Source organism: Ursus americanus, chromosome 9, assembly GCF_024610735.1.
Source record: "Ursus americanus isolate L20-20 chromosome 9, mUrsAme1.1.p, whole genome shotgun sequence".
Classification (NCBI taxonomy): Eukaryota; Metazoa; Chordata; class Mammalia; order Carnivora; family Ursidae; genus Ursus; species Ursus americanus.
This window is the reverse complement of record NC_142135.1, coordinates 71,695,897-71,706,448: the sequence shown is the minus strand read 5'-3', so window position 1 is coordinate 71,706,448 and position 10,552 is coordinate 71,695,897. Positions and strand designations below refer to the sequence as shown.

At 41.1% G+C, this 10,552-nt stretch overlaps 1 protein-coding gene and 1 long non-coding RNA gene across 2 annotated transcripts; one reads left to right on the top strand and one right to left on the bottom strand.

The window, feature by feature from the left end:
• Positions 1-3,259: 3,259 nt before the first annotated feature.
• On the bottom strand, positions 3,260-4,471 carry MOS (MOS proto-oncogene, serine/threonine kinase). Its single transcript, XM_045789129.2, has one exon. It carries the CDS (start codon positions 4,433-4,435, stop codon positions 3,308-3,310), a length of 1,128 nt encoding a protein of 375 aa, XP_045645085.2. The 5' UTR covers positions 4,436-4,471; the 3' UTR covers positions 3,260-3,307.
• A 2,949-nt stretch (positions 4,472-7,420) lies between these two features.
• On the top strand, positions 7,421-9,855 carry LOC123786803 (uncharacterized). The gene is made up of 3 exons (XR_006778055.2): positions 7,421-7,640; positions 9,450-9,547; positions 9,677-9,855. It is a non-coding gene; the product is annotated as an uncharacterized LOC123786803 (long non-coding RNA).
• Positions 9,856-10,552: the final 697 nt, after the last annotated feature.

Sequence of the window (10,552 nt, the reverse complement as noted above, 5' to 3'; positions counted from 1 at the left end):
AAATATTACTATAATATTTAGTTCACAGTTATTTCTAACTTTTGTTTCTTTGGTGAATTGTATTCTTTGACATTGTTCAATATCCTTTGGCTTCTATTCTATCTTCTCTTATAAAATTGTGGCTCCTATTTTTGCCTTGCATTTAGTTTGTGTATTTTTGTCCATGCTTTTTAAAAAGAACTATATCTTACAGCACAAAGATTTTTCTTTTTTTTTTTTTTAAAGATTTTATTTATTTAGTTGACAGAGAGAGAGACAGCCAGCGAGAGAGGGAACACAAGCAGGGGGAGTGGGAGAGGAAGAAGCAGGCTCATAGCCAAAGAGCCTGATGTGGGGCTCGATCCCATAACGCCGGAATCACGCCCTGAGCCGAAGTCAGACGCTTAACCGCTGTGCCACCCAGGCGCCCCAAAGATTTTCTTTAATAGGTGAATTAAGCCACTTACATTTATTAATAATGACAGATGAGTTTGATCTTAATCACATTTTATGTTATTGTTTCTATTGTTTATGTTGATGTCTTGCATTCTGTGCTTGGTTCTTTTGCCTTGTTTTGTTTCGGTAGTTCTGATTTTGAGGAAGGGTGTTTGTGGTATTTTTGTTCAATTATTTAATTGTATATAATTTCTTTAATCCTAGATGATATCTATGAGCTTACTTCTATGAACAGTAATAATATTGACAGCTTATGTCCCTTTTCTTCTCTCCTCCTCTGCCCCCATTTAAGTCAACAGTATATCTTTAATACTTATCTTTGTACTGTTTAATATGCTTTTACCTCTGACTTGATTTGTCTACTTTAAATAATTTCCTTTGACCATAAACTATTACAGGTGAAACATGCCATGTGCTTACCCGACCTCCTGTCAGAAAAGTCTTCCCACAGCTCAAAGACTTCCTTTCTCTGTGACCCCAAAGACCATATTTGTTTCCTTCAAGTACGGCATTTCTGTGGGTTTTTTCAGGCAACCACACCTTTTTCTCTCTCCAGACAAACCAGGTTTAGGAGGCTTCTGTGCCTGTCTTACATTGCCTGGCCCCAATCCCAGAATGACCCTCTTATGTGCAGAAGGGGCTTTTTTTTTTTTTTAAGATTTTATTTATTTATTTATTTGAGAGAGAGTGACAGAGATAGCAAGGAGGAGAGGGAGAAGCAGGAGCCCAATATTGGGCTCCATCCCAGGACCCTGGGATCATGACCTGAGCTGAAGGCAGATGCTTAACCGACTGAGCCACCCAGGCGCCACCAGAAGGGGCTTTTTGCTTCCACTTTCTGAGCTCTGCCGTGGCTAGACCCTCCTCACTGCTCTCTGTTCCGTCTTTCTCTATCAATTCCTGTAAGCTCCACTCAGTTTGACCTCAGCCTGGTCCTCGGGAGTTTTCTCCTCAACTTTTGCACTTCAGTGTGTATCTGTTTATCAGGACATCTGTGTTTGCCAAGACTTTCTGAGATCTGCCACTGACAGGTCCTCCCCTGAGCTATCCCCTGCTGCTCCCTGCACTCTTTTCCTACAGTCTTTGTCCAATCATCTGGCATCACTGCATACATTTTGGAGTCTGTACATTTTCTATGTCTCCTCGTGTCACTGATTATGGAGTTTACAAGGCATCTCCCACTGTGGCTTCCAGGAGAAGGGAAGATATTTGAATCTAAGCTGTGGCCATGTTCATTCTGGAAGTGAATTCTGGACCTTAATGCTTTTCATAGAGGATCCTCATGTAGCTCACTGACAGTCTGTTAATGAGGTATTCAGCATAATTAGAATCTCATCTTAGCACACTTGGTGGAACAAACAGATTTGTTGTAATTTTGCTTGTGAGCCATTGTATCTTAAACTTTCCAACATGAACTCCTGTTCCTACAATGAACAGAGGAGGAAATTAGTCATTGGTATATGGGTGGTTTTTTCTCTAAGCTACATGGACAGAGCTAGCAGCACCGAACCAATATTTTATGTTGTCATGGACAGCTCCCTTTTGCTTCCCTCAAGAACAGTTCCAAACCATGATCTCCTTGTAGACCTCCTACTCTCAATCACTCTTAACAGAAAAAATAGAAGTCCACAGATGTGAACCTCCCCAGTGTCTCTTTTTCTTACGTAAAAACTTATCTTCCATGGCAGTTGTCCCACCTTCCTTTGCTCACATCTGGGGAGAGATGCTGTTTCTCTGCAAAGCTATAGCTTTTTTCCTAGGTAGTACTTTTCATTTTTTTATAACTTTTAAAATTTTGTCAGTTATCTTTGTCTCTTCTTGCTTCACTCACAATAAACTCACTTCCTTCATCCCAAGACAACTAAACCAAACCCCAAGTCCAAGAGCATGTGTATCTTATCCCTTTTGAAAGTTTCTGCTCCCCACTTTTTCCTCAACAGCCCAAGAACAGCTTCTACATCAAGTCCTTGCTGTAACTGTCTGGTCTGTTGCAACGGCCTTGCCCTCCACCACTCACAGAAACTACTGTTACTAAATGGGAGTCACAGTGGTCCTAGTGACAAAATTCAGTCACCTCATTCTTTTAAATCTTATGTACTGGCAGCCATTGTCTTGATTTCTAGAATGGGCAGTCTGGTTTTACTTGTTGGCTCTCCTCCATCCAAATGTTAAATTTTGCTGTTCCTCAGGGTTATTTTTTTCTCATATAAGTCTGCTTTGTCATCTATTTCTGAGTCCAAATAATAGGAAAAAGAGACCCAGTTTAGAAGCATATTAGCATAATTTTTCAAATTCATAGCATGTGCAGGTTCAAAATATCACAAGAAATCATTTAAGATATTATTCCTTTCAAAATAAATTTACTTCAGTTGCTGAATTTTACGTATGAAGGTCAATACAAATGAGGTTTTCAGCAGAGGAGCAGGAAAAAAATATTTTTCAAAAAAGTTTTTATTTGTTTGGTGTGGGAGCAAGTAAACTGTTATTTGGGTGGTGGGTATGGAGCATATTATTTGAATTTATAGAACATTTTGGCATTTTATAATTCAGTTCTGCTTTGGACAAGCTGGCTTCATCAATAACAACTTGGCACCAGTCCAATACTAGAAGACCGTTGAAGTCAGTCCACTTGCAGCAAAAGCAAAGCCTACAACTCTGTGAGGGAATAAGTTTAGTTACTAACAATATTAAACCGACTACTAGATTTGTGCTATTTGTCTTAGAAAAAGCATTGGAGACCAAAAGGAGTTTTAAATAACTTTATTTTCTGAAAATCCGTCCTGCAAATGTGTCCTGCCCCCCCCCCCCCATGGTCACTAATTTAAAAATGAATAGAAATAAAGACAAAGCTTATGTGGATACAGGTTAAGAGTCAGTCAAATTCAGCTCTTAAAGAGTTAAGGTCAACCAGGAGGAGTTCAGCGCTTGGCCGCTGCAAAGCACAGGCCCTCCAACAGCATTGGATGATCTTCTCTAGTCTTTTCCCAGAGATGGAGTCAGTGAAGACAGCTGCTGACAGAGACGGACGGAGATTATAGGCCACCACGGCGTAGAGCACGTACTGCCGCTCGCCTGAGTAAGGCGCCTCCTTGGTAGCCATTTGCCAGAGAGTGATGGCAAAGGAATAGATGTCAGCTTTGGGCGTTAGGGTCTCTCCTTTCAGGAGCTCTGGGGCTCGGTGGGTGTAGGTGCCCCCGAGGGGGTAAGGAGGAGTCTGGAAGCACAGCAGATCTTCCAGCTTCTCGGAGCAACCAAAGTCACCAATTTTGCAGACATCCTGCTCACTGATCAGAATGTTAGCCGGCTTCAGGTCCAAGTGTACGATGTTTTGCGAGTGAAGGAAAAGCAAGCCATTCACAATATCTAGGGAATACTTTAGACACTTTTCCAGATTTAGTTGCTCTCCGGCACAACAGTGAGGCTGCACGCCCTCCTCCTCGGGGCAGCTGGCGGCACCGTATATGGCTTGTTGTAACGTGACATTGCCACCAAACTCCATGATTATGGTGCCTAGGCTGTTAAAGCCCGCAGGCGTGCGTGTGCTGGCAGCCACCACCCGCACGATGTTATCGTGCCGAAGTCTTGCGATGTTGAGCTCAGCCCAGAAACTGCGCTGGGATGCCAGTCGGTTCTTGGTGCACTTGCTCACTTGCTTTATGGCCACCGGAACACCGTGGTAAGTCGCCTTGTACACAGAGCCAAACCCGCCAGCTCCCAGCCTCTGTAGGAGGCACACCTGTTCCCAGTCGATGGAGCACCAGGCCAGCCGGCGTGGTAGCCGTGGGGCCCTGGGGGGAGTGCCACCCAGGAAGAGCTTCCCTGCCTTACTTGGGAGCTCGGAAGGGCTGCTGCAGGGCCGCGAGTCAACCGAGGGAGAAAACGCACTGGGGAGGTAACTGCGCCTGGGAAGAGGCGAGGGCATCGCGCCTTCAAAGTGGACCCCAGAGTGGCTCAGGTAAGTGAAAAGAAAAGAAAAAGGGCCCGCGAAAAAGGGAAGCATCGCTGACTACTCTGCTCCACCCAGCGTTTTTCTCCTCTTCCTTCATTTTCCCCAAATGAGCCACATCTGTGCTGTTACTCAGCAAGGGTTTTTATCAGATGGGGGAAAGATCTGAATGAAGCACAACCCTCCTGTTTAGATGAAAACATTTCCCTTCAACACTTAAAGTGACTTCTTACAAAAGCAAGCTCTCCGCGATGAAGAGTTCGCCAGATAAACAGCACTGAGCTGCCCATGGACTCACCCCCCTTTTCCATTATTTCCTTAATTATAATAAAACCGACTTTTTTTCTTCAAGTGTCATCCACTGAACATGATCAGTCCTCAGACTAAAGAGACCACAATAGTGCAATGAAATTATTTCACACTTTGCAGGCTATAATGATTGTCAGTGTTATTCTCCAGCTGCATTAAATCACTTCCAGCAGTTATTGGCAGAAAGAGTTGAAATACGAACAGCTGACATTTGTTTAACCGGTTACGGGGATAATTAGGTGCAACATTCATATATGGATAAAAAATTGTAACCTTAAAGTAATCGATCCAAATACAATCACTGATACAGGTCAAATCGTACACCTCCTAAGTTCATCAGGGGAAAGGAAAATTCTCTGACACTCCATTCAGCTTATATAGCAAATTAGCAAGACTTCTTAGCAACATATCGACTTCCTAACAATCCTGTTCCATGGCAGTTTGGCCCACCCAGTAAGCTCACTCACAAGAGAGATTCTAGACTTCACAGCAAATGAATTACAGAAGTTTTGAAACAGAGTTGGGGAGAAAAAAAGAACAGATTCAGATCCAGAGCTACGATCAGAGTTTCAAATAATAACAAAGATGAGAGAATCCTAGGAGAGGAAAAATCTGAATAAAATGGCACAGAATCACCACTGCCTATATATAATGTGGAAAACCAGATGTTGAAATTAAATCAGGGTTTTGCTGTCCAGCCATAGGTTCTTCCTTTCTGGTTTTTATAACAACAAACTCCCCACCTCCCACTAATTTTCATTCCATATCTTTGGGGGAAAGACCAATAATATTAATCTGTTGATTAAAAAACATAGGCAAGTGTTAGGATCTACGTCTTTAAAAAAATCAAATGGTAAAGTTCTCTTCTGACTTAATTGTACTTAGAACACATAAGTGATGTTTAACCACATTTTTATGATGATAGGTCTATGCTTCTGAAATATATTGGTTCTGAGGAGATATGTGAATAAACACAAGCCATTTACATAAACCATTTGAAGTCTGTTGAGCCCTTGGGTAGGATTTCTAGTCTATACTACCCATCAGCCTTAGTATGTGATATTGTGTATAATATTTAACCTGTTTGAGCCTCAGTTTTTTTCACTTAAGAAATTAGGATAGTAACTATTAAGCTTTTTAAATTTTGGAATAAAAGTTGAGGAGCCCTGTACTAATTAATAACAACAAAAGTCTAAAAAATGCACACTATAAAATATTTTAATAGAAAGGCAGTTGAATCAAATCAATATATAAAAGGATGACAGTGAACAGTAAAATAAGAAAGTAAGGAAATTATATTCTACAGTAAGTCTATACTGCAAAATTTATTTAGTAGTCTTCACATAGTTGACATTATAACTTAGGTCTCTGAAACTGTTTTATGGTATTAGGAATGCTGTGAATGAGTGTTAGTCAAATAAGAGTAATAGAGTGCCATAACCTTTTTGGCAAAATGATGTGACTTGTTATCTTTATTTTTAAGATAAGCGCATAGACAATTCATTTTCCAAAGGTTGATTTTATTCCTTATGTAACGTATAAGCTATTAATGAAAATGTGCTACTTTACATTCACAAGCTCCACGTTCATTATATTCATCATCTCCAATCTGCTCAAGGGTATTTCATTGAATATCCATTTTAAAACAGCCTCTGGGGCAGGATGGCCTGGGTTTCTTACTGTCCCTCAGTTTCCTTATCTACAAGATCTGCAAAATCTGTGTACCTCAGGACTGCTGTCAGGATTGACAGAATTCCAGATACTTAGATCAGGACCTGATGAGTAATAATACCTAATTGCTAATTATATTTATGAGACCCCTTTAAAAAAGTGTATATGGGTTTATTCCAGTAAGAAACAGATTCGTTAGTATTGGTTTAAAATGTACCCTGCCAGGGCTGAAGTAACTAATTATAAACTAAACCAATCTAAAGTTTGACTGTTTTTTCCTACTTAAATTTTATTTGAGGTTAAAAATACAAGAGCATATTGCCTTGCTGTTATATACTAAAAATGCAGAGGGTTAACATTAATCTGATCAAATGCAATAATCTTGTCATCCCAAATAAAGGCAAAGAATAACATTTGTTGATAACATGGTAGGCTATCTACCCTATCTATCCACCCTGGAAGCGCAAATAAAACAAAGGAGAGAAAGAGACTGGGTGCAACCACTGACAGCAAAAGGCTCTCAGATTCTTAGAGTAAAGGCTTTACATTTTCTGCCCCGCTTGGCAGCATTTCTGTTAAGAGCTACTTGGGTATCAGGCAAACAACAGCGTATTTATCACAAGCTGTGACGGCGGACAGCAGAGTGAAAAGCACACTGAATTCGATTTCAATCGGAGAGACTGAGGAGCGCCGATTACGAATCTCGCCGCTCACGCAACGTTTCCCTTCCTAAAAGGCGTCAGCGCCGGTGGCCAGGCCGGTTCCTCGGGCTCCGAGGCAGCGCCGGCTACCCGCACCGCCTCCCTTCCTCGGCCCGGGGCTTGGGAGGGCCCTCTCCCCGCGCGGCTCGTGTGCAGGCAGCGGGAACGACGACGTCAGCACCTCCCCTGCACGACGTACGGTCCCACGGCCTCCCTGGCCCTGAAGTCAGTGCTCAGCCCCTCAGGCACCGCAGCGCGGCTGCGTCGGTCCCGGCTTGGCGCTTCCTGGGGTGCCGAGAAGCACGTGGACGAGGCCGTCACGCCCGAGGCGGCTCGCTGCCCAGGGTCAAGTGTGCGCCCCGCTGCTGTGTTTCCTTCCCCTTCTGCATACACAGAATTTCGTTTTCATTTCAATTCAGAATCATCACGTAATCTTCTGGAAGACATTTTTAAAAGGCCGTTAAACTCAAGGTCGTACCGACAACGCACACAGCCCCACTGATGACGACCACGTCGGAACGGCCACGGCCATTTCTGCGCATGCGCGCCCAGTGACCACGGCTTCCCAGCGATCTCAGGTTACAACCCAATTTCAGAATGTTAAAATGTGAAGGAATAGACGTGTTGGAGTCGTTGAAGTGTTGCATTGCTGTTTACAAGCATGAATTAAGGTCGAAAATTTTGCTTTTTTTTTTTTTAGAACTAAAGAACTAATTTTTTTTAGAACTAAAGAACTAATAAGTGAAGATATGTGCTTTACTAAAAATATAGAGTCAAACTTGTAAAAAAAAATTTTTTTTAACCTAAGTGGGATTACACCGAGATTATTCTGAAGTTTTAATTTTATGCTTAGTAATATATCATGGATTTGTTTCCGTGTCAGTACAGAAGCATGGAGAACTACTTTGGTTTTTCTAAAATAATATGGTCAGGGGCAGATCCAGGTTTTGTGGGGCTTAAAGCGTACAAACAGAGGGACCCCTTTTAAAAAAAGATTTAATAATTAGATATGGAAGTGATTATTTTTTAGATGAGAAATCGCAACAAATTACACATTTTGGAAAGCTAACAACACAAGTCATCACGAAATTCAGAGAAATCACTTAATTTTATTAATGAATAATACCCAACACACCTATATATTGCTTTCCCCTGCATTTGGGGGGGTATACTTTTTTTATTACTTCTTCATATGACAAGGATTCTGTCAAAATTTGATCTGTCAAAAGTAGAGCTTCAATTAATATCAGCACAAGCATTTTTTTTTTACTATTGTGGATTTATTTTATGGAAAATCAAATCAATCCAAAATTTGTAAGGGTGTAGAGCACTTGGGAGAGGTTGCTTATATTTAATTCTATTCAATGTCAGTCAGACAGCACACCCCATGGAATAAGATGAGGTATTTCGTTCTGGTGATGAAGGCAAGTCAAAACAAACTGCCACTTCTCTAAACTATTTGGTTGGATATTTTATTTTTGCTGAAATATATCGGTCTGTACATCATTTCTCTGTGAAAATTTGGTGTGATCTCCAGATTTTTACTATTAGGATTTAGCTTTTTGTTAACACAAAGATTAAAGGATCTTCATTGGCACTGGGCATCATTCATTGCTTGGTTAGTACCATACTGTCTTGGCCAAACTTAGATGTGGAGAGAATTAATTTTACATTTATGTGTATTTCCATTCAGATACACAACTTGGGCCAGGAGTAGTATTTTTATCTCGTTCTCCCTAATCTATCCTGAGTATTAAATACTTATAAATTTAGAGGTGCCTGGGTGTCTCAGTTGGTTAAGCACCTGCTTTCAGCTCAGGTCATGATTCCAGGGTCCTGGGATCGAGCCCTGCATTGGCCTCCTTGCTCAGCAGGGAGTCTGTTTCTCCCTCTGCCTCTGTTGCTCCCCCTGCTTGTGCTCTCTCTCTCTGTCCAAAAAAAAAAAAAAAAAGAAACCAAAAACCTTAAATACTTATAAATTTAGTGAATTAAACAATGAATGTGATGAATCTCAAGGTTGCTTTTTAAAATTTATTTATTTAAATAAATAAAGTTAGTTGACAGAGAGCATGAGCAGGGTGAGGGGCAGAGGGAGAAGCAGACTCCCGGCTGAGCAAGGAGCCTGATTTGGGGCTCAATCCCAGGACCCTGAGTTCATGACCTGAGCCGAAGCCAGACACTTAAGCTTAATCGTCAGAGTCACCCAGGCACCCCTCAAGGTTTTTTTAAATAGTAGTTTGAATACTGTACATAGTCATATCTTAATTTAAAATGCCCAATCTAAACAAATTATTGAATTATACATTTTAAATTAGAGATACAGGCCATCACTCGAATAGGCCAAATTCTCTTATGTTGCAAGTATATAAAATCTGAAATATGCACAGATTCCTGCTTGCCAGACAGTAATGCTGTGGATCGCATGGATCATGTCCCCGGGTGGAAATCTGCACACACCACCTGCTTCTTCTGTCCATTCACGGAGGTTGGTGGCTCTTATCTGGGTCGATTACTTGGTAATTGATTACTTGGTATTTTGACTCTTAAGATACATAAATATGTTTTTACTTCTGTAATGTTCAACTTCTAACTTCTCTACCTTTTAACTTAACAGGACTTTAAGACCTTTGCAAGTGCCTTTCAAACTGGTTTTAAAGATCATTGAGGGGGCGCCTGGGTGGCACAGCGGTTAAGCATCTGCCTTCGGCTCAGGGCGTGATCCTGGCGTTCTGGGATCGAGCCCCACATCAGGCTCCTCCGCTATGAGCCTGCTTCTTCCTCTCCCACTCCCCCTGCTTGTGTTCCCTCTCTCGCTGGCTGTCTCTATCTCTGTCAAATAAATAAATAAAATCTTTAAAAAAAAATAAAGATCATTGAGTTTAATGGTATCTTGTAATTTTTCTATACTCTTAAGACCATAAAATGCTTATGGATATTTGAAATGGTATCTGATTGAAATCTGGTGATCTTGAATGTCTTTGTCCAATTTACAGTCACAATTTATGAGATCATTTCCTGACATCCTCCCTTAAGCCAGAAAACACTTTTTAATTATGTATTTAATATTTAATAATTCTATATTTTTCATTGATAAAGTAAATGAATCAAAATAACATCATATTTGGATAAAGGATTTAAAAGTAATACAGGCTATTCAGCTCACCATCTTTATTCAGCTTTATGCTAATTTTTCTCCCGTATATCGTTATGGACTCATGGCTTTTCCTCTGAAACTTCAATGTAATTTAACTAACTGCAACAATCATTATCTTTTTTTTTTTTTAAGATTTTATTTATTTATTTGACAGAGAGAAAGCCAGTGAGAGAGGGAACACAAGCAGGGGGAGTGGGAGAGGAAGAAGCAGGCTCCCAGGAGGGAGCCTGATGTGGGGCTCTATCCCAGGACTCTGGGATCACGCCCTGAGCCGAAGGCAGACGCTTAAGGACTGAGCCATCCAGGTGCTCCAACATTCATTGTCTTTTATTGCTC